At 43.2% G+C, this 25,552-nt stretch overlaps 1 protein-coding gene across 2 annotated transcripts in view; it reads left to right on the top strand.

Annotated features, from left to right (window-relative positions):
• Positions 1–2,247: 2,247 nt before the first annotated feature.
• rnaseh2b (ribonuclease H2, subunit B) overlaps positions 2,248–25,552 on the top strand; it is a 78,095-nt gene continuing 54,790 nt past the window's right edge. For both annotated transcript variants that reach the window (XM_084310097.1, XM_084310096.1), the window contains exons 1-2: positions 2,248–2,383; positions 3,070–3,135. In XM_084310097.1, coding sequence (XP_084166223.1) covers positions 2,320–2,383; positions 3,070–3,135 — 130 coding nt within the window. In that variant the 5' untranslated portion in view covers positions 2,248–2,319. The remainder of the gene's footprint in view (positions 2,384–3,069; positions 3,136–25,552) is intronic.

Here is a 25,552-nt window from a genome sequence, read left to right as displayed (position 1 = left end):
TCAATTTTTCTTTTTCTTTTAACATGCATTCTTTCGCCGGTTAAGTTTAGGCATGTTAAGTTTAGGCATTGTTTCGGAGTTGGTTAAGGTTAGGGTTAAGGTTAGACATTGTTTCGGAGTTGGTTAAGGTTAGAAGGGTTAAGTTTAGGCGCTGTTTCGGAGTTGGTTAAGGTTAGAGTTTGTCTTAGAGCATGGCAATATTCTTTCGGAGTTGGTTAAGGTTATGGTTAAGTTTAGGCATTGTTTCGGAGTTGGTTAAGGTTAGGGTTAAGGTTAGGCATTGTTTCGGAGTTGGTTAAGGTTAGAAGGGTTAAGTTTAGGCACTGTTTCGGAGTTGGTTAAGGTTAGAGTTTGTCGCAGAGAATGGCAATAGAATGCAGCCTATTTCCGCACTGCAGCTATCTCGCGCTGCGGTCACATGGGCGTAGTGGCCAATCAGAGAGGGGTCTGCAGAAATGGAGTTCAACCAATCAGAGAGGGGTCTGCAGAAATGGAGCTACGAAATGTAGAGACGCGTCCCCAGCAGGGGTTAGTGAAGAAGAAATTACCTATATTTATTACTTTTTGGGTGGGGGCGCGAGTGCTGGGATTTTTGGCTAGTGAAAATGCTGAGTGGCTAGTGACTTTGGAAAACCACTAGCCACAGTGGCTAGTGAGCCAAAAAGTTTACGTCAAGCCCTGGTTATATGGCTTAGAAATGGGGCAGGTTACCGGGAATACAAGCGTTACCCATAGAGAGAGAGAACCAACTCGAAATCTGTTGTGCCCAAGCAGGGACGTGGACATGGTCGTTCTGATAATGCAAGAGTGAGTGCAGAACCTAATATGCCTCAGAGTCAGTTCTAACGTATGTTTTCTCTATTAGGCCTAATATTTTGACAAGGCAGATGAGAATAATAAATGACAGTAAAGTAAAGTAAAGTAAAGGGTACTACGACTATGCTTGCACCTCATGGTACCAAAGCACCTCAAAGGCGCTAAAAACAAAATTACAAACATCTCAAAACAAACTGGTCAGACTACTGCTTGACCTTACTCCTAGAACCCACCTCACCCCTGCCCACTTTGACAACCTAGGATGGCTTAGAGTAGACGACAGAGTACAGCAACTTGCAATGGGCCTGGTCTACAAGATACACACGACCAAGTACCCATGTACATGTCAAAATACTTCCCAAAGGTCAGTGAATACCACGATCACAACACCAGAGGGAGCTCCACAAATCATGTTAAACCCAGATTTGGCTCAAACAAGGGACTAAACACGTTTCGCAATTATGCCACATCAATGTGGAACGCCCTACCCAAAGCTGTAAAGGAATGTGAATCACTACCCACTTTCAAAAACACTCTCAAAAAACACCTACGGGAGACTGCAATTCGAAACTGGCCCCTGTAAATGTCCTAACACAACCCCCTCCAATGTACAGTAAATTACCAAGTATGGTCTTGTCAATATTCCAATGTACAGTTTTGTTTGTATAGTTGTACAGTGTCCCCCACCCACCCCTCCTACCCAACCCCCCCCCCCCACCCAACCACCTCCAATGTACAGTCCCCCCCACCCCACCTACCCAATCCAATGTACAGTTTCTACGCCAAATGTATATACTCTTTTTTTCTGGACTCTTTTTGTATCACAAACAGTACTGTATTTGCAAATCTGGTATGTCATAAATGTATAGATGGCAGTACTGTCTATCTGTATGTCATGTATGTCATATGTTACGATGAATTGAAAATGGGGGACCCTGATGTAAACAATACAAAAAGTCTTTCTCTGGTCTGCATCCCCTTAACAATTGTATGTATTGAGCTGTACTGTACCCATTTTGCAATCTGTTAATAAAGTTTTCAATCAATCAATCAAACAAACAAACTGTAAACGTGTAGTCAGTAATGCGTTTGAAATGATCCCCATGGTTCTCGGGCGCCCTCCAGTGCTTTGACTTTGAAACTGCATTTTAGCCTGACGTCATCATGGAATGTTCCACCTTGCCTGGTACACAGTGTGAACCGCAGTGATCGACGTTGTGACATTTTTCGCAGCGCTTGTACGTGCATCGATTTGTCTCGGTGCGACTAAAGTCGTTGCGCTTAAAGTAGTTTCTTTATATGCATCATTAATAGCATCAAATCTGAACGAAGATCACGAATGGCGTTGGCATAAAACCCACCGTGATCCCCCCGTGGAACAAGCGAATGGACTAGACCGCCTCGCGCCTTTTCTCAGCTCGACTTCACCACGCCGGACAGAGGAGCACAACAACTTTGAAGCGTGGGGCTAGTTATTATCGCTAACTACTGTAACCACAAAGAATGACTTCTAAAAAGAAACACACACCTAATATGCAAAATGACAGCTGGGTTGTCATCGCTGCAGGTAGGTTAGATAGATACGTCAACGTTTACCACCAATACGTTTCCTTAAAAGTGAAACAGTGAACCAATTTGTAACGTTATATATCGATATATCACAAGCGAGCTAACACACTAGGCTGTAACGATACCTGAATGAATGAATGAAAACTTTATTTAACAGATTACAGAATGGGTACAATACAGTACGGCTCAATACACACAATTGTCAAGGGGATGCAGACCAGAGAAAGACGTTTGTCTTGTTTACATCAGGGTCCCCCATTTTCAATTCATAGTGTCACTTGTGGCCATGATTGCTACACATTTGCTGTCTAATAAACCCCCACTGCTTACCATTAGACTAGTGTGGTTCTCAAACTTTATGTAAACGACCCCCCACATAATAGGCCATGGACCTCCATTTGTGAATATATGATTTACGTTAACCGTTATTCCAGAATCCCACAACTGTTTTAACATATAATGTAGTGGACAGATAGCAGAAGATTAATCTTTGTTATATAGTCAGTGCTTACTTGCTAGTGAAAGGAATAATAGTGAAACTATTTCCCTTTTTTTGCTGAGGACGCCCTGGAACCCTAGTATCAAGGACTCCTGGGCTTCCCCAGTCCCCACTTTGAGAACCACTGCCTTAACACTACCATCCCACACTGCCACTAGTCTTAATATCTGCTTTGACCTCCACAGACCCTGCCTTCGACACACAACACGACAGTGACCCTGCTTTTGTGAGACTGAGGAATCCTGCAACAGGTCTAGAGCCAACACACACACTCACACACTCACCTAAACCTCCTGTTGGGCTCCCACTAGCCTATTTTGCCAATGGTATATATAGTGTTACATTTGTGATTAATGGTTATCTTTTTTCCACAATATGAACTTTTGCTGCACAGTGCCAGGCTGCGGTGTTCCATACTAGGGCCGTTACTGTTCCTAATTTATGCAAATGACATGTCATCAGCTTGTGACTGGCACATAAATAAACTAGAAGGTAGGGCTGGGCGATATGACCAAAAACGTTATCGCGATAAAATTATAAAATTATTTTCATATAATTCGATATCGATAATTATCGTCGATATAATGTCTGTCAAGTTTAATTAACTTCTTATGCTGCTGCGAATGTCTCGAGTCGAGTTGATGTCGTCATCAGTCCGCGCACGTTAGCAGTTAGCCGACAAGCGGAATATCTCATGACAATGTAATAAATATGACACTAAAATACTCTCTTCCGCCACAATATATTGAAATGACATCCACTGTATACCCCACACTACTATAAACGTGGCCTCAGAATTCACGCCACACACATACTCGGCACGTAAATATATAAAACAGCGCCGTGCAAGCTAGTTATCCTAGCCAGCCTGTTGTTTCTAAGCGAATGTCTCGAGTCGAGTTGATGTCGTTAGCAGTTAGCCGACAAGCGGAGTATCTCATGAGACAATGTAATAAATATGACACTAAAATACTCTCTTCCGCCACAATATATTGAAACGACGTCCACTGTATACCCCACACTACTATAAACGTGGCCTCAGAATTCACGCCACACACATACTCGGCACGTAAATATATAAAACAGCGCCGTGCAAGCTAGTTATCCTAGCCAGCCTGTTTCTAAGCGAATGTCTCGAGTCGAGTTGATGTCGTCATCAGTCCGCGCACGTTAGCAGTTAGCCGACAAGCGGAGTATCTCATGAGACAATGTAATAAATATGACACTAAATACTCTCTTCCGCCACAATATATTGAAACGACGTCCACTGTATACCCCACACTACTATAAACGTGGCCTCAGAATTCACGCCACACACATACTCGGCACGTAAATATATAAAACAGCGCCGTGCAAGCTAATTAGCCTAGCAAGCCTTGTTGTTGAGTGAGTCCTACCTCTGGGTCTCCTTCCGGGTCTCCTTCGCTCTCGGCCATCTCCTTCACTGATTGGTTGTTAGTGCGTGCTCATATCCAAGCTTGGAAAATCGATATATCTAAACTTTGCCACCACGTTTCATGTTTATTTCGAGGAAATAATTTATCGCGATAGTTATCGTTATCGTTTTATCGCCCAGCCCTACTAGAAGGGCACTCTGTGAGATGCCTACACCTACACAAGTGGGCAAAGCCCTACCCATCGGTTACTGCTGTCTGAAAGCTGGCAAAGCCCTACCCATCGGTTACTGCTGTCTGAAAGCTGGGAAAGCCCTAGCCCCTTTCGTGACTGCGGTGCTGGGGCTCTACCGCAGTCACTCTCAGCTAGACCGCGACCATTTTCAAAATAAGGTACCAAGCGTGATCGGGGGGCTCGGGGTGGGTCAAAAATATATCATATATGAATTTCAAAGATACCCAGCGTACAATATGGGTTTAACACAGCTTTACAGTGGGGTCTGGAAGCTCGGAGTTGCTAATAAACAGTTTAAATCATTGTTACAAAGTGAGTGGTACTTACAGAGCGAGCCGTGTATTTCCGCCATTGGTGTCACCGCGCATGCGCAAATTGCCTGGTGCGCATGCGCGGTGACACCAATGGCGGAAATACACGGCTCGCTCTGTAAGTACCACTCGCTTTGTAACAATGATTTAAACTGTTTATTAGCAACTCCGAGCTTCCAGACCCCACTGTAAAGCTGTGTTAAACCCATATTGTACGCTGGGTATCTTTGAAATTCATATATGATATATTTTTGACCCACCCCGAGCCCCCCGATCACGCTTGGTACCTTATTTTGAAAATGGCCGCGGTCTAGCTGAGAGTGACTGCGGTAGAGCCCCAGCACCGCAGTCACGAAAGGGGCTAGGAAAGCCCTATACACACACACACACACACACACACACACACACACACACACACACACACACACACATTCACATAACAGAAATCCAACAAACTTTGCTATGTTGCCATTACATTTGATTGCATGTCATAGCATTAGCTGTGAAGTTGTCCTGACCTATCTCCTAATGCAGGGGTGGCCAACCAGTCAGAGACTAAAGTCCAATGCACACGGCGGGCGACCGACGTCGCCTGGCGGCGTGTATGCTTTCCGCAACGGAGTTCGGTTTCCGGGTTCCTCTGATTGGCCGCGACCCCCACGTGACTCTGCTGTAGGGGTGGGACGATACATCGATCCAGATCGATATATCGATCTATTATCAATAATCAAATAGGATCGATGCCACGTAAAAAGATCGATTCATATTGCGATACTCTTATTTTGAAAATCCGGCGACGGCGACGTCATCGCCCCGCGCCCAGTGTTGTGAAACTCAAACTCCGTTTAACATCAACAGCAGTAGCGTCTAGAGCAGGGGTCAGCAACCTTTTTGACATGGAGTGCCTGTTTGAAATATAGTTGTAACTAGTGTACCTCAACAATATTCCATGCATCGTACATTTTTTTTTCTCATAATCAGGTATTTTTAATGATAATTTTTACATTATTACACCATTATTGTTATTGTTATTATTAACAATATTATTATGATGGTTGTATCAACCCTAAATCTGAGTTGGGGGGGGGGGGATGCAATGCAGACAAACAGCTGCATACAGTGCGACCATTTCACTCACATTTGCCCATTCATTTTTGGACACATCACACACCATCGGTGTGTGTACTGTACGTGTGCTGTCATAGCTCCACCTACAGGCCTAATGGAGAACACCAGGAGAACACCAGGATGTGAATGGAGGGTGAATGTGAGGTATATCGTGTAAATACGTTTTGATTGATCGCAAGACTACACTGTAAAAAAAATTATAATAATAAGTTAACAAACTTAAAAATATTGAGTTCAGTTACTGTGCATTAAGGTTTTCAGTTTTCAATCCATAATAAGTTAACAGAAAAATAAGTACACAACCACATTATTTCAACCTAATAAAACTATGTTTATTGTCATTGTTTTAAGAACACAAGTTGACTTGGTAATACTCACATTTTGAGTAAAAAAAATTGCTTTTAACATGTGCAATGTTACATGAAATAGAAAAATAAATAATACAATTTGTTGATTAATCCCACTGGTCACAATGGTGACCGTGACTTCCGGTTTAGCATGGCGACGGGATAGACGTGCTTAGAGTGGCTCCCGCACAACTTGCAAACTATCTATTTATTTGACAAGCGACATGCTACAATGCACCATCTAAACTTTAAGACTAAAAGACGAATACTGCACTACGTTTCACAACATGACGGGAAGAGCAAAGAGAATTGATAAAAGAGAAATATCGAAGGCAACTGCTGCTAGCCTCGAAGCTATTGAACTTGCTAGTGGGGCTATTGAACTTGCTAGTAGAGCTAAAGACATGCCTGATTCCCCAGCCAAAGCGACGCCAGCCTTGCCCAACGACTTGGAGAACCTCCGTACTGCCATACTTACCGACACGACGGCAGTGGTCACCTCGCTGCTAAACGCAGCTCTCACACCGGTGAATAGGACCCTGGAGGCAATAAAATCCACGCTGGATATACACGGACAACGGATCACCTCTGTCGAATCGGGCTTGTCTGACTACAGCGACAGAGTCGTCGAGATGGAAGGCGCATATGCTCAACTCAAAACGGAGAACGCTCGGCTGGCCGACAAGTTGGATGATCTTGAAAACCGCTCGCGTAGAGCCAACTTGAGAGTGATCGGCATCCCTGAAAAAATGGAAGGCTCGGATCCAATCCAATTCATGACCGAATTGTTCTCAGATATTTGTGGGGCTAATTTTTTCCCCACGCCGCTCATACTGTCTCGCGCCCAGAGGCTGGGGAAAGAGAATAAAGCCGGAGGAAACAGCCCCAGACCGAGAGCGTTCATTGTACTTTTCCACAACTACCAGGACAAGGAGCGTGTTTTTGGGAAGAGAAGAGAGGATCTGCGATACCATGGCCACAAGATCTCACTCTACCCTGACTTCAGCGTCGAACTGTCCCGCAAGCGCGCGGCTTACAACGACGTGAAAGCCCGACTGTACAAGAAAGACATTCGCTTTGGAATGCTGTACCCAGCTCGCCTCCGCGTGGACTTCGAAAACCAAACGTTGTACTTTGACTCTCCCGCAGCTGCTCAGACATTCTACAACGCTCATTGGCATGACTGAGGTAACTACACAACGGTCGGGGTTTGTTTACACACCAGATTTAACGTAGGCTGGCTAACAGCTGGCTTGGACTGAATGACGTTAACACACCAGCCTACTGGTTGGTGCTTCCCCTACTCTTTTCTTTTCATTGCTCGACAAATCTCGAGCTGTTATTCTAAAAGTTCAGTATCTTTCAGTTATTTCTATTTCTATAATGTAATTCTACAACAGCTGGCTTGGACTGAATGACATTAACACACCAGCCTACTGGTTGGTTGGTGCTCCCCCTACTCTTTTTCTTTGCTCAACAAATCTCAAGTTGTTATTTTCAAGTTCAGTATCTTTCAGTTATTTCTATTTCTATAATGTAATTCTACAACAGCTGGCTTGGACTGAATGACGTTAACACACCAGCCTACTGGTTGGTGCTCCCCCTACTATTTTCTTTGCTCGACAAATCTCGTTGTTATTTTCAAGTTCAGTATCTTTCAGTTATTTCTATTTCTATAATGTAATTCTACAACAGCTGGCTTGGACTGAATGACGTTAACACACCAGCCTACTGGTTGGTTGGTGCTCCCCCTACTATTTTTTTCTTTGCTCAACAAATCTCAAGTTATTATTTTCAAGTTCAGTATCTTTCAGTTATTTCTATTTCTATAATGTAATTCTACAACAGCTGGCTTGGACGCGTGTACCTGTTCCGCAACAGTAAGTGACTTCCGGGGTAGGCCTGATTGGCCCCGACAGGCACGTGACGCGGCAAACTCAGGACGCGCAACGAGGCTGCTGAGAGCTGTCGCGCGGAAATAGGCTGTCTATTGCCATTCTCTAACACAAACTCTAACCTTAACCAGCTCCTTAACAGCGCCTAAACTTAACCGTTCTAACCTTAACCAACTCCGAAACAATGCCTAACCTTAACCTTAACCATGCCTAACCTTAACCATAGAAAGAATATTGCCATTCTCTAAGACAAACTCTAACCTTAACCAGCTCCTTAACAGCGCCTAAACTTAACCGTTCTAACCTTAACCAACTCCGAAACAATGCCTAACCTTAACCTTAACCTTAACCATGCCTAACCTTAACCGGCGAAAGAATACACGTTAAAAAAAAAATCACGTAAAAAAAAAAAGATTTGATGGGATTCGAACTCACCAACAACGGACCGCAGGATTGCAGGACCGCTGCTCTGCCAGGTGAGCTATAGCGCCGAATGAGAGTCATGGCGTATTTGGACGGTTACGTAATTCCGTAAGCTCTGCCGCTCGGCTCCGCGGAGCGTGCCGCGCGGCAGAGAAAGTTGCGCGTCACGTGCCTGTCGGGGCCAATCAGGCCTACCCCGGAAGTCACTTACTGTTGCGGAACAGTTACACGCGGCTTGGACTGAATGACGTTAACACACCAGCCTACTGGTTGGTGCTCCCCCTACTATTTTCTTTGCCCAACAAATCTCGAGTTGTTATTTTCAAATTCAGTATCTTTCAGTTATTTCAATTTCTATAATGTAATTCTACAACAGCTGGCTTGGACTGAATGACGTTAATACACCAGCCTACTGGTTGGTGCTCCCCCTACTATTTTCTTTGCTCGACAAATCTCGTTGTTATTTTCAAGTTCAGTATCTTTCAGTTATTTCTATTTCTATAATGTAATTCTACAACAGCTGGCTTGGACTGAATGACGTTAACACACCAGCCTACTGGTTGGTTGGTGCTCCCCCTACTATTTTTTTTCTTTGCTCAACAAATCCCAAGTTGTTATTTTCAAGTTCAGTATCTTTCAGTTATTTCTATTTCTATAATGTAATTCTACAACAGCTGGCTTGGACTGAATGACGTTAACACACCAGCCTACTGGTTGGTGCTCCCCCTACTATTTTCTTTGCTCGACAAATCTCGAGTTGTTATTTTCAAGTTCAGTATCTTTCAGTTATTTCTATTTCTATAATGTAATTCTACAACAGCTGGCTTGGACTGAATGACGTTAACACACCAGCCTACTGGTTGGTGCTCCCCCTATTATTTTCTTTGCCCAACAAATCTTGAGTTGTTATTTTCAAATTCAGTATCTTTCAGTTATTTCAATTTCTATAATGTAATTCTACAACAGCTGGCTTGGACTGAATGACGTTAATACACCAGCCTATTGGTTGGTGCTCCCCCTACTATTTTATTTGCTCGACAAATCTCGAGTTGTTATTCAAGTTCAGTATCTTTCAGTTATTTTTATTTCTATAATGTGTCGCTTGTCACAGCGAAATGCTCTTTGATATATACTTTTTTTTTTTTCTCTCTACACTCTTAAATTGGGAGCTCACGCTCACGTTCTAGGTTAGGTTAGGTTCTAGCTTCTAGGTTCTAGGTTAGGCTAGGTTCTAGCTTCTAGGTTAGGTTAGCTTCTAGGTTAGGTTTTAGCTTTTAGGTTAGGTTAGGTTTTAGCTTCTAGGTTAGGTTCTAGGTTAGGTTAAGGTCTGTAGATGCACCCGAAGTTTAGTAGCGATTACCTGCGGTTCTCTAGATGTGGGAAGAAGAGAAGGGAACCTAGGATGGGAATGGGGAGGGGAGTATTTTGGGGGTTACTTACACCGGATGCGGTCCGGGAAAGGTCTGTATTTTCTGTTGTTATTGTTGTTTTTGCAGATGTTGTGGTTACACATACTTATGTTTATAGTTACTTATTTGTTATTTGTTTTTTTCTTTATCACTGTATCACTTTGTGGAGTCTACAATACCCCTGTACAGGGGGCCTGTATATGGGACAATCAGACCACTCAAATCTTGAACTGAATCATGACTTCATCTAATAATAGGAGGGACAACTCTGTTAGACTGATCACGTGGAATGTCAAATCTATGAACGGGCCAGTCAAACGTTCAAGGGTTTTTACTCACCTAAGAAACTTGAAGGCAGATATCATGTTTTTGCAAGAAACTCACTTATTGAAAGCAGATCAAATTAGACTACACAAGCCTTGGATCAGCCAGGTATTTCACTCCAATTTTAATATTCGGGCAAGAGGTGTTGCGATACTGGTGAACAAAAAAGTTCAATTCACATCCTCTAACGTTATCTCTGACCCGGATGGCAGATATATAATAGTAACGGGCACTCTATTCCAAACCCCAGTGCTCTTAGTCAATATTTACGCTCCCAACTGGGATGATGTTGGTTTTATGAACAAGATCCTCTCCTCCCTCCCAAACTTAAACACACACCAACTTATTTTGGGGGGCGATCTGAACTGTGTTGTGGACCCGGTTTTGGATCGCTCTTCTCTAAGACCCTCAACACTCTCTAAAATGTCCAGGTCCTTATCAGCCTTTATGAGGGAAAATGGATGTGTGGACCCATGGAGATCTGCTAACCCACTATTAAAGGCATTCTCTTTTTTTTCACATGTACACCACTCCTATACCAGGATAGATTATTTTTTTATTGATAAAACCCTGTTAGACTCTGTCCGCTCAGTTGACTATTTAGCCATTGTAATTTCAGACCATGCGCCTATACAAATGGACATCTCCCTTACTCTGAATAGAAAAGATCGCCCTCCCTGGAGATTCGATACCTTGCTACTTTCCGACAAGGGGTTTTGCGACAAAATTTCAAAGTCAATTGATGACTTCTTACTCACCAATAGATCGGATTCAATATCTCACTCACTGTTGTGGGAGACTCTAAAAGTGGTTCTGCGTGGTGAAATTATTTCCCATGTAGCCCATGCGAACAAAACCCAGAGAAAGCGGCTGCAGGACCTTACAGATTCTATTCTCCAGCTTGATGGTGAGTACGCCGCAGACCCTTCACCTGAATTGTATAAAAAGAAGCTGGATTTACAGTCTGAATTCGATCTATTATCCACAAAGAAAGCTGAAGGTCTGCTGCTCCACTCCCGCGGCCTGTCGTATGAATATGGAGACAAGAACAGTCGGCTGCTTGCACATCAGCTCAAGCGCAGAGCAGCCTCCAGGCTGATCTCACAGATAAGGGATCGCTCTAATAACATAGTCTCGAAACCCCAAGACATTAACAAGGCCTTTGAAGTGTTTTACTCCACTCTCTACACATCCGAACCCCCTCCCGACAGAATATCTATGGATACTTTTTTAAATGACCTAGAATTCCCGTCTATAGACCCGGAGCTGGCTAAGGATTTAGACAGACCATTGAACATTGAGGAGATCAAGGAGGCTATCAATGCTATGCAGAGTGGCAAGGCACCGGGTCCAGATGGCTATGAGGCAGGTTTTTATAAAAAGTTTTGTGACAAACTCGCCCCGCTTCTGATGGAAATGTTTAACGAGTCCCTGAAAAATGGGACACTGCCACATACACTCACCCAAGCAACCATTTCCCTCCTACTTAAAAAGGACAAAGACCCCACAGACTGTGGATCGTATCGCCCAATTTCGCTGATTAACAACGATGGAAAGGTCATTGCCAAGGTGATGGCTAGGCGTCTGGAGAACATCTTACCTCTGATTATTTCTGAGGACCAGACTGGCTTCATTAAGGGTCGCCACTCCTTTTCTAACATTCGCAGACTCTTGAATATTATACACACTTCAGGTCCTTCTCTCCCTCCTGAGGTAATTATATCTCTGGATGCGGAGAAGGCCTTTGACCGCGTGGAGTGGGAATACTTGTTCACGACTCTGCAGAAATTTGGGTTTGGGGACACATTTATCTCATGGGTCCGGCTACTCTACTCCGCCCCCTTGGCCTGTGTCACTACCAACTCTATAAACTCCCCTTATTTCCCACTTTCCAGAGGGACACGCCAGGGTTGTCCTTTGTCTCTGTTATTGTTTGCCGTCGCCGCTGAACCTCTATCCATTGCACTCAAGTCCTCGCCCCACTTCCGTGGTATCACCCGTCACGGAGTCGAACACAGGGTCTCCCTTTACGCTGATGACCTTCTGCTCTATATGACGCATCCTATTACCTCCATCCCTCACATAAAATCTATGTTAAGACAGTTTGGCTCTTTCTCAGGCTATAAGCTAAATTTTCATAAAAGTGAATGTTTCCCCATTAACAACTCAGCCTTACAAATTACACAATCTTCAATTCCCTTTCGTCTGTCACAGACAGGCTTTAAATATCTGGGCATAAAGATCACCCACACCTTAAACTCTATTTTTGAAGCTAACTTCCCCCCATTAATCACGAACATGAAAGCTGACTTTCAACGTTGGAGCAGCCTGCCCCTCTCACTCTCCAGTAAAGTACAATGTGTTAAAATGAATATCCTGCCCAAATTCCTGTATGTCTTTCAATGTCTCCCTCTATTTCTACCCAAATCCTTTTTTCTCACAATAGACCAAGCAATATCTGCCTTTATCTGGGGGGGAAAGATCCCTAGAATAGGCAAAGCCATCCTACAAGGACCTAGGAGGTCAGGTGGACTTGCGCTCCCTAATTTCATGCACTACTACTGGTCTGTCAACATCCATAAAATTATTCTTTGGTTGAAAACCCCAGAAACTGACTGGTGTAGCTTAGAAGCGCAATCGTGCCGTTCATCCTCCCTGGCAGCTCTGGTCTACTCTTCTTTCCCTCTCTCTCCTTCCCGGCACTCCTCAAACCCTGTTGTTCTGTCCACTCTAAAGATTTGGATACAGTTTCGTCGTCACTTCAAACTCTGTGCAGCATCAGTCTTGGGGCCTATTAGTAATAACCACCTGTTTGTTCCCTCCACTCTGGACCCGTCTTTTACACGCTGGAACAGACTTGGAATAAATAGTTTCAAGGATCTATATGACGGTGACACTTTCTCTAGTTTTAGCTCCTTGTGTCTCCAATTTGGTCTTCCACGCTCCGATTTATTTCGTTATCTTCAGATACGTCATTTTGTACGTTCACAATTTGACTCATTTCCTAGCCCCCCTCAACGATCAAATTGGGAGAGACTCTTGGGTCTATCACCAAACCAAAAAGGGCTTATATCTGAAATTTATCAAAATACTATGTGCTTGATCAAAGACAAAAGCGCTAAGACGAGATCCAGGTGGGAGGAGGAGCTGGGGGTGGAACTAACAGAGGGGTGGTGGGGGGGAGCACTGGATAGGGTGAATTCCTCCTCCACTTGTGCCAGACTCAGCCTAATACAACTAAAGGTGGTACACAGAGTACACTACAGCAAAGCAAGACTAGCTGAAATCTACCCAGACTCCAATCCCAATTGTGACCGCTGTAATAACCCACAAGCTGATCTCTCTCACATGTTTTGGTCCTGCCCGGGTCTTAGACCATTATGGTCCTCGATATTTAATGTGCTCTCGATAGTACTAGATACCACAATACAGCCCTGTCCACTGTTGGCCATTTTCGGCGTACCAGCTGAACCTCTCCCTATTAAGCCAAACGATACTGACATGTTGGCTTTTGCCACACTCTTGGCCAGACGGAGAATACTCCTAGCCTGGAAACTGTCTACACCTCCCCCCTTCTCCGCCTGGCTAAAAGATATGGTATCGTTTCTAAAACTAGAGAAGATTAAGTATGCACTTAGAGGAGTTAACGAAAAATTCTTTAAAAAGTGGCAGCCGTTCATTTCCTACTTTAACAGCCTATCTGTTCTCCCTCCTGACTGAGTGACTGAGTGTCTTCCTTCTTTGAGTGATCCTCCCATCTAACCAGGCCCAACAGTACTATGTAATACCACCAGATAACTATGTAGATACTCTATAATTGATTAATGTACCATATCTGACTCAGACTATTTTCCTTCTGTTTACTATTATTATTATTTTTTTTATTATATATATATATATTTTTTTTTTGTTATTATTATTTTTGTATTTTGTATTTAATTTAATTTAATTGTATCATTGTAAGTAGCAATTGTTATTACTGTCTGTAATCTAACCTTTTCTCTGGTTGTATGTTATGTACGTAACCCTACCTGTTGATCCGTGGGGTGGGTTTGGGGGTGGGTTTGGGGGAGGGATGGGTGGGGTAGATTATACAAAAAAAAGGGTGAATGAATAATTCTGACTTTGTAATTGTACAAACTTGCTTCACCAATAAAAACGTTTGCTTTAAAAAAAACAATGGTGACCGTAATAATGTTTTTGTTATAAGGCTCTGCAAATGTTACTGAATGATGTAGCAATGTATTTCCAGCTAAATTGAAATAATAAACAAATAAAGGGTCTCAATTAAATATGTGGTAGTAAAAATAACCTGTGGGAGGATTTCAACAAGATAAATGTGACAACAGTGCAAAATATTTCACTATAATATAAAAAAAAAAAAAAATTACTGCTGCCCCCTGTGCCTATGCAAATGCCCCCGCGTGCCTATGCAGGCACGCGTGCCTAGGGTTGCCTACCCCTGGTCTAGAGCGTCACTAGAGCAAGACTAGTGTGCCTATTATGTGACCCAAAACATGTCCCTGCTGTTTTATTCCACAACGGGTCCAATGCATCTAACCTGCTTTGCAATCCTCGTCACTCCATTATGCCCACGTCGCGTTAAAGATCGAAGATAACGTTACTTTAGTGTGAGCTAACAAGCTAACCCAGAGCCATAGGCAGAGAGAAGTGGGGACTGGGAGGGTGCATTCTCGGGGATAGCCCCACTAACAGGATCTGGCCGGTACTGCACCTTGGGACTCCCAATATGCTTTTCCAGCCAAAATACAGCTCTGTGACAGGATATTAATATCGAGAAAAAAAAGAAAAATGAACCAAAAACAGTGAACAGGAGGTCTATTTGTATTAAAAACAATAGATTGTTTTTAATTTAAATGTCTGGAAGAGCTCAAAAATAAAAATGTCATGATATTTCCATTGCCTTTTTTTTTGTTGATTTAAATGTTACTGATTGTATTAAATGGGCACATAATATCGTCTCATATCGATCGGAGGCACCTGAATCGAATCGTATCGTATCGTGGCAGACTGTGTGATATCGGATAATATCGTATCGTTGTCCAAAGAATCGATATCGTATCGTATCGTGATTAAACTGGTGATTCCCACCCCTACTCTGCTGTGTGTTGTGTTGCAGCGTGCACCAGAGCGGCAGAGGTCCCTGCCTTCCTCAATTTATACGCATGGAAGTATTGACTACGCCGTAACGAATAATTAAAAAAATATACCGTTAACTGGAATATGTTGTGTCTTTACACATATGTTGGATTATGTAATTGGTTTGTCATGACAAACGAATAAAAAAATCGCGATTTACCCGCTGGCTACAACACACTCAGAGGCAGGAATACTAAGCTCCCCCTTAAGCTCCAGGAGAGAGGCTGAAAACCCGCAGTTCTTGCCCGACTGATGGGAGCCGAATCCCCGGATCCGATTTGTCTGATGAATACCCCCAAAACATGGAGGTCCCGAATGCATGGAAGTATTGATTGCACTGTAACGAATAATTAAAAAAAGACACCGTTAACTGGAATATGTTGTGCCTTTACACATATGTTGGATTATGTAATTGGTTTGTCATGACAAACAAATAAAATATCGCATTGCCGGCTGTCTCTGCGTGTCCAGCGGACACCAGAGCTCAACCAGCGGCGAGAATATGCTGCCGCGAGCGGCATGGCTGAGCTCTGGTGTCCGCTGGAGCAAGCCAGAGACAGCCAGCGATGCGATATTTTATTTGTTTGTCATGACAAACCAATTACATAATCCAACATATGTGGCACAACATATTCCAGTTAACGGTATCTTTTTTTAATTATTCGTTACGGCGCAATCAATACTTCCTCTGCCGCTCTGGTGCGCGCTGCAACACAACACACAGCAGAGCGGCAGCGCCACGTGCGGGTCGCGGCCAATCAGAGGAAACCGAACTCCGTTGCGGAAAGCATACACGCCGCCTGGCGATGTGATCATCTGTCGCTCAACGACAATCGCTTAGCGCCCCACACCAGACCTGACCGTTCACAGGTATAATAAGCTATTATGTGTCGCCAGGGAGCGAAATTAACTTTTTGACTCACCGGCCAGTGGCGGGTAGATGGGAAGAATCTACCCGCCAAGCATATTTCGTACCTGCCAAATTTTTTTTGATTAAAAAAGAAAATATATATATATATATTTTATATAATTTTTTTTTAAATAAAATATATATTATATAATCATACTTGTAGTTGTATTATCTGCGAGACATCGCCACCACGCAATAAGTCAAAATGCTCGCTATCTGCAAACAGCTCCACTGTCTGTGTGTATACTTGAGTAGCCTCCAGCTCCAGCAAGGATTCTCCGGCCCTGCAGCTAGACCCTATATTCAGCTAGACCCTACATTCAGCATGCAAGGATTCTCCGGCGATGCAGCTGGACCCTATTGGTATAACGTTACGCTTCTTTTGTCAAATCACATTCAACATGCCCTCAGCTAGAATACGCATTCAATCAATGTTATAAGACATTGATATCAGGAGCTATCTGTAGCTACTGCTAGCCTGGTAGATAACGTTAAGACAATTTAGTTTACTGGGACAGATAGATCTAACGTGAGCTAGCTAACGTGAGCTAGCTAACGAGGGAACGGAGGTATTATGCACTCGAGTCGACTATTGCTGGAGCATTTGTTGATATCAGCAGCTATCAGTAGCTAGCCAGCTAGATACCGTTAGACAATGCCTCGTCATGTATTAAACTAAAAGTGAATAGTTGACTGGGTTATTGTTTAAACAGTAACGGTAGCTCATGGAGGTCCGCTCTTCTAGACTAGAGCAGACTGCCTCTGTGTTGACACGAGCACTGCGAGCAGAAGCCCTTAGCCAATAGTATCCCGCTGCAGGGCTGGGCGGATATGACTCGTTGCCACGTTTTTTTTCAAAATAAGAGTATCATACGAACCTAATGTTGCTAACTGCCGGAGCCATCGATATTATGACTGGAGATGTGCTTGGGGCGGAAATGAGACCTGCACAGATTTTCAAAATAAGAGTATCGTTATGAACTTGATTGATTACACGCCACACGGCGGGCAGCCCTCTAAGTGTCAAGCGCCAAAGGTAAAAACGAAGCGCCCCGGGGAGCTCCAGTAGCTCACCACGTACCGCGAGTGCTATTTCAGCGCCGTGGACAACCGCGCTCGCGCGGATCTGGGGCTGAGCGCGTTCGAATCCCGGACGGCAGCCGTGCCTTTCCCAGAGTGTCTTTCCCCCCATCTGAACCCTTTCAGCCTGCTTCTGTCGGTCGAACTTGACCAAGTATGAATGCGAAGAAAAAGCGATAAACGCTAAAAAGAACCAGCTGACTGGTCAAAGTTTAAAAAAAAAAAAACGAAGCGCCCCTGGCGGGCGGCTGGCTTTAGTTTCGCAGGGTGTCCGTGGATCCTTAAAAAGTCTTAAAAGGTCTTAAATTTGTTCCTAGCCCCCCTCAACGATCAAATTGGGAGAGACTCTTGGGTCTATCACCAAACCAAAAAGGGCTTATATCTGAAATTTATCAAAATACTATGTGCTTGATCAAAGACAAAAGCGCTAAGACGAGATCCAGGTGGGAGGAGGAGCTGGGGGTGGAACTAACAGAGGGGTGGTGGGGGGGAGCACTGGATAGGGTGAATTCCTCCTCCACTTGTGCCAGACTCAGCCTAATACAACTAAAGGTGGTACACAGAGTACACTACAGCAAAGCAAGACTAGCTGAAATCTACCCAGACTCCAATCCCAATTGTGACCGCTGTAATAACCCACAAGCTGATCTCTCTCACATGTTTTGGTCCTGCCCGGGTCTTAGACCATTATGGTCCTCGATATTTAATGTGCTCTCGATAGTACTAGATACCACAATACAGCCCTGTCCACTGTTGGCCATTTTCGGCGTACCAGCTGAACCTCTCCCTATTAAGCCAAACGATACTGACATGTTGGCTTTTGCCACACTCTTGGCCAGACGGAGAATACTCCTAGCCTGGAAACTGTCTACACCTCCCCCCTTCTCCGCCTGGCTAAAAGATATGGTATCGTTTCTAAAACTAGAGAAGATTAAGTATGCACTTAGAGGAGTTAACGAAAAATTCTTTAAAAAGTGGCAGCCGTTCATTTCCTACTTTAACAGCCTATCTGTTCTCCCTCCTGACTGAGTGACTGAGTGTCTTCCTTCTTTGAGTGATCCTCCCATCTAACCAGGCCCAACAGTACTATGTAATACCACCAGATAACTATGTAGATACTCTATAATTGATTAATGTACCATATCTGACTCAGACTATTTTCCTTCTGTTTACTATTATTATTTTTTTTTTTATTATATATATATATATATTTTTTTTTTGTTATTATTATTTTTGTATTTTGTATTTAATTTAATTTAATTGTATCATTGTAAGTAGCAATTGTTATTACTGTCTGTAATCTAACCTTTTCTCTGGTTGTATGTTATGTACGTAACCCTACCTGTTGATCCGTGGGGTGGGTTTGGGGGTGGGTTTGGGGGAGGGATGAGTGGGGTAGATTATACAAAAAAAAGGGTGAATGAATAATTCTGACTTTGTAATTGTACAAACTTGCTTCACCAATAAAAACGTTTGCTTTAAAAAAAACAATGGTGACCGTAATAATGTTTTTGTTATAAGGCTCTGCAAATGTTACTGAATGATGTAGCAATGTATTTCCAGCTAAATTGAAATAATAAACAAATAAAGGGTCTCAATTAAATATGTGGTAGTAAAAATAACCTGTGGGAGGATTTCAACAAGATAAATGTGACAACAGTGCAAAATATTTCACTATAATATAAAAAAAATAAAAAAAATTACTGCTGCCCCCTGTGCCTATGCAAATGCCCCCGCGTGCCTATGCAGGCACGCGTGCCTAGGGTTGCCTACCCCTGGTCTAGAGCGTCACTAGAGCAAGACTAGTGTGCCTATTATGTGACCCAAAACATGTCCCTGCTGTTTTATTCCACAACGGGTCCAATGCATCTAACCTGCTTTGCAATCCTCGTCACTCCATTATGCCCACGTCGCGTTAAAGATCGAAGATAACGTTACTTTAGTGTGAGCTAACAAGCTAACCCAGAGCCATAGGCAAAGAGAAGTGGGGACTGGGAGGGTGCATTCTCGGGGATAGCCCCACTAACAGGATCTGGCCGGTACTGCACCTTGGGACTCCCAATATGCTTTTCCAGCCAAAATACAGCTCTGTGACAGTGAATAGGATATTAATATCGAGAAAAAAAAGAAAAATGAACCAAAAACAGTGAACAGGAGGTCTATTTGTATTAAAAACAATAGATTGTTTTTAATTTAAATGTCTGGAAGAGCTCAAAAATAAAAATGTCATGATATTTCCATTGCCTTTTTTTTTGTTGATTTAAATGTTACTGATTGTATTAAATGGGCACATAATATCGTCTCATATCGATCGCAGGCACCTGAATCGAATCGTATCGTATCGTGGCAGACTGTGTGATATCGGATAATATTGTATCGTTGTCCAAAGAATCGATATCGTATCGTATCGTGATTAAACTGGTGATTCCCACCCCTACTCTGCTGTGTGTTGTGTTGCAGCGTGCACCAGAGCGGCAGAGGTCCCTGCCTTCCTCAATTTATACGCATGGAAGTATTGACTACGCCGTAACGAATAATTAAAAAAATATACCGTTAACTGGAATATGTTGTGTCTTTACACATATGTTGGATTATGTAATTGGTTTGTCATGACAAACGAATAAAAAAATCGCGATTTACCCGCTGGCTACAACACACTCAGAGGCAGGAATACTAAGCTCCCCCTTAAGCTCCAGGAGAGAGGCTGAAAACCCGCAGTTCTTGCCCGACTGATGGGAGCCGAATCCCCGGATCCGATTTGTCTGATGAATACCCCCAAAACATGGAGGTCCCGAATGCATGGAAGTATTGATTGCACTGTAACGAATAATTAAAAAAAGACACCGTTAACTGGAATATGTTGTGCCTTTACACATATGTTGGATTATGTAATTGGTTTGTCATGACAAACAAATAAAATATCGCATTGCCGGCTGTCTCTGCGTGTCCAGCGGACACCAGAGCTCAACCAGCGGCGAGAATATGCTGCCGCGAGCGGCATGGCTGAGCTCTGGTGTCCGCTGGAGCAAGCCAGAGACAGCCAGCGATGCGATATTTAATTTGTTTGTCATGACAAACCAATTACATAATCCAACATATGTGGCACAACATATTCCAGTTAACGGTATCTTTTTTTAATTATTCGTTACGGCGCAATCAATACTTCCTCTGCCGCTCTGGTGCGCGCTGCAACACAACACACAGCAGAGCGGCAGCGCCACGTGCGGGTCGCGGCCAATCAGAGGAACCCGGAAACCGAACTCCGTTGCGGAAAGCATACACGCCGCCTGGCGATGTGATCATCTGTCGCTCAACGACAATCGCTTAGCGCCCCACACCAGACCTGACCGTTCACAGGTATAATAAGCTATTATGTGTCGCCAGGGAGCGAAATTAACTTTTTGACTCACCGGCCAGTGGCGGGTAGATGGGAAGAATCTACCCGCCAAGCATATTTCGTACCTGCCAAATTTTTTTTGATTAAAAAAGAAAATATATATATATATATTTTATATAATTTTTTTTTAAATAAAATATATATTATATAATCATACTTGTAGTTGTATTATCTGCGAGACATCGCCACCACACAATAAGTCAAAATGCTCGCTATCTGCAAACAGCTCCACTGTCTGTGTGTATACTTGAGTAGCCTCCAGCTCCAGCAAGGATTCTCCGGCCCTGCAGCTAGACCCTATATTCAGCTAGACCCTACATTCAGCATGCAAGGATTCTCCGGCGATGCAGCTGGACCCTATTGGTATAACGTTACGCTTCTTTTGTCAAATCACATTCAACATGCCCTCAGCTAGAATACGCATTCAATCAATGTTATAAGACATTGATATCAGGAGCTATCTGTAGCTACTGCTAGCCTGGTAGATAACGTTAAGACAATTTAGTTTACTGGGACAGATAGATCTAACGTGAGCTAGCTAACGTGAGCTAGCTAACGAGGGAACGGAGGTATTATGCACTCGAGTCGACTATTGCTGGAGCATTTGTTGATATCAGCAGCTATCAGTAGCTAGCCAGCTAGATACCGTTAGACAATGCCTCGTCATGTATTAAACTAAATGTGAATAGTTGACTGGGTTATTGTTTAAACAGTAACGGTAGCTCATGGAGGTCCGCTCTTCTAGACTAGAGCAGACTGCCTCTGTGTTGACACGAGCACTGCGAGCAGAAGCCCTTAGCCAATAGTATCCCGCTGCAGGGCTGGGCGGATATGACTCGTTGCCACGTTTTTTTTCAAAATAAGAGTATCATACGAACCTAATGTTGCTAACTGCCGGAGCCATCGATATTATGACTGGAGATGCGCTTGGGGCGGAAATGAGACCTGCACAGATTTTCAAAATAAGAGTATCGTTATGAACTTGATTGATTACACGCCACACGGCGGGCAGCCCTCTAAGTGTCAAGCGGCAAAGGTAAAAACGAAGCGCCCCGGGGAGCTCCAGTAGCTCACCACGTACCGCGAGTGCTATTTCAGCGCCGTGGACAACCGCGCTCGCGCGGATCTGGGGCTGAGCGCGTTCGAATCCCGGACGGCAGCCGTGCCTTTCCCAGAGTGTCTTTCCCCCCATCTGAACCCTTTCAGCCTGCTTCTGTCGGTCGAACTTGACCAAGTATGAATGCGAAGAAAAAGCGATAAACGCTAAAAAGAACCAGCTGACTGGTCAAAGTTTAAAAAAAAAAAAACGAAGCGCCCCTGGCGGGCGGCTGGCTTTAGTTTCGCAGGGTGTCCGTGGATCCTTAAAAAGTCTTAAAAGGTCTTAAATTTGTTTATCAATAATTAAGGCCTTAGTTTGTCTTAAAATGTCTTAAATCCATTTTCAGAGGTCTTAAAAATGCCATAGAAAGGAAAGATAAAATGCCATGTCATCTTATGTTTTATTATGAAATCTGGGGGAAAACGGTTAACGGGAGATAAAGTTTGACTTTTCATTGACCGTGTTGTAGAATCACGCAGACCGGAATGGGGCAGAACCAACACAACTCCTTGTGTTGGCCGGGGAACCATTTCAGCAACGGAGTCTAGCTAACGTTAGCAAGGTGAAGCGATAACGTTACGTTTAGTTTAGTTTAGTTTAGCATTTGCACTCGTTAATATGGGAAAGTGCCAATTTAACGAGAACTGGCTCAACAATCCACTGTTTGCGCGATGGTTGGTCCCAGTCAAAGACCATTACGAGCCCCGCTGCAACAAAAAAAAACAGCAGTCGCGTCGCTACAGCAAAAACCGCCTGCAAACCAGGGCTCGAGACTAACGATGTCCCGTCGTCCCGGGGACGATCAAATATTGATTTGGGACGAACAGAAATCTTTGCTGGGACGCAACCGGGACGGAGAGGATTTTTTTTTCACAGGAAATGTCAATTGGCCGACTGTCAGTGCGCGCTTATATTGCTGTCAAATGGTGAATGTCTCGTGCTGACTAAGTTCACTGAAGTCTAAACGTAGCGTGATTTGCCAAATCCAATGAATATCTCCGCCTCCCAACGCAGCGATACGCTAATCCAGCATCAAGTTCCTACCCACCTCTCCTCAGCCAGTCGCGCTGCAGCAGCGTCACACCCCAAATTAATCTTGCATCGAAAAAGAAAAACGTGTTAACAGGTGAGGGAAATCTCTCTTACCTAGGCTTTCTCCACTGGTATTTAACCCTGGTTGACAGTGAATGACAGCTGGTAATTGACAGTCGCACGGCACGAGACCACTGTACAAGAACCGCGGAAAGATCAGAATGTTATAAAAAAATTAAACGCGCGATATACTGTGGCATCCTCTCAGTGAAGAGAGCACCGCAAACATGCTGCACTATTTGAAGAGGATAACACAGACCCAAAATGACCAACAGGGAACTGCATCCAGCAATACTACCCCTGAGTCTAAGGTGAGGACACATTTAAATCACAGAAGTGTAATGTTAGTCTATTGGAACTGTATACAGTTATCGACGCGTTCTAGTTATAGCTGCTTATTGCTAGCTAACGTTACTGACTAACGTATCAGACTGCCACTGATTAATCCATAGTTCACACTATTTTATTCTTATTTTTAATATTATTATATTGTTATTCCTATTTTAGTCCTATTGACCTAAATATTTATTGTTGTTCAATGTGCGATACATAGTCTGCTCTGTAGTGCCGAATTTCCCTCGGGATTATTAAAGGATTTCTATTCGATTCTATACTAACACGTAATGTTACTACCATTGCGAGTTAATTGGCATAACGTTACATTTATCTAAACGAACGCGGAGAAATAGACGACAGGCTATAGGCGAACTTCACTTCAGCTACACGATGAATCCATATTCAGTGAGGAGGGCCCGCTGGAATTTAGCAGCAGTTATCAATATCGACCAGGAGGACAGCGCGATCTAAGGGACATGTTTCATTACTAGTCAAGTGTCATTACTTTAGTTATCAAAGGTGTAATCTCTGGACGCAATGACATTATGTAGTTTAAAGCTAAACTACGTTTTTCTTTCTTGTTAGAAGAGGGATAACTTATTCAGTTAGATTTGATTTGATCTTTATTTATCTCTAACATTTTCAACCATAAACACACATTTGTAATAACAAAAAAAACTAAAACGAAATAAAATACATTTAAATATATTTTCCTATAGAAGGAATAATCAACATGGCTCCAATTGGTTGACTATAACCGCACCGTGACCAAATATCCCTATACTAGCACCTTGTTAAACACTTTTTTTTTATATTTATTTTTAATCATAATTATTCTTGTGAAATCTTTCCACCATGGGAGCCTTTTGACTAAATCAATTTATTCTCCCCTTCTTTGAATGGTGTTTCTTATGGCAATAACAACTATAGACGACAAAACCAAAGTAAAGAAACTACATTTGATTTTTGGGACGGTTACATTCACTTTGGGACGGTTAAAATTGTATTTCGGGACGGTTCTGGGACGGTGGTGAAAAAAGTTAGTCTGGAGCCCTGCTGCAAACTACTATTTCGTATTTATTTTCGGCCCCGCCTGCCTCCACACCAGCTGCGCCATCAGGTAGGACTATAACATTTGCACCAACAGAAGTCCGGATAACATTCGGCTCCACGCCAAAGCTTGAAGCTGAGTTCTTAACTTGAAAATAATCTATTCACGGATGTAAACAAGGACACGTTTGTGTTTATGTTCGATGAGAGCTTCACCCACTATGTATTTTTTCCTCCCACCCACCCCCTCCTAATGTACAGTATCCTCCCATCATATGTATGTTAGGATCTATGGGTAAGAGTACTGTATATTTGCATATCGTATATGTCACAAATGTAACAGTACAGTAATATATACCTGTATGTCCCTATGCCATAAATGTTATGTATGTTGAGTATGTCATAAATGTCACTATGAATTGAAAATGGGGGACCCTGATGTAAACAAGACAAACGTCTTTCTCTGGTCTGCATCCCCTTAACAATTGTGTGTATTGAGCCGTACTGTATTGTACCCATTCTGCAATCTGTTAAACAAAGTTTTCATTCATTCATTCAACCAAACCACAAAAACAAAACAACTGGATGAATGAATGAAAACTTTATTTAACAGATTGCAGAATGGGTACAATACAGTACGGCTCAATACACACAATTGTTAAGGGGATGCAGACCAGAGAAAGACGTGTCTTGTTTACATCAGGGTCCCCCATTTTCAATTCATAGTGACATTTATGACATACTCAACATACATGACATCATGACATTTATGGCATAGGGATAGGGACATACATGACATACAGGTATATAGTACTGTAGTGTTACAATTGTGACATACGATATGCAAATATACAGTACTGTTACCCAGAGATCCTAACAGAAAATATATACATATTATGGGGAGAAGACTGTACATTGGGGGGGGGGGGTTTGGACATGTACGGTGCCCAGTTTCTAATTGCAGCCTCCCGTAGGTGCTCTTTAAGAGTGGTTTTGAATGTGGGCAGGGGTAAAGTGGGTTTTAGGAGTGAGGTTAAGCAGTAGGGATGCCCCGATCACGTTTTTTGCCACCGATACC

The sequence above is a fragment of the Notolepis coatsorum genome (assembly GCF_963971535.1).
Source record: "Notolepis coatsorum genome assembly, chromosome: 3".
In the NCBI taxonomy this organism is placed as follows: domain Eukaryota; kingdom Metazoa; phylum Chordata; class Actinopteri; order Aulopiformes; family Paralepididae; genus Notolepis; species Notolepis coatsorum.
This window is presented reverse-complemented; position numbering and strand designations above follow the sequence as displayed.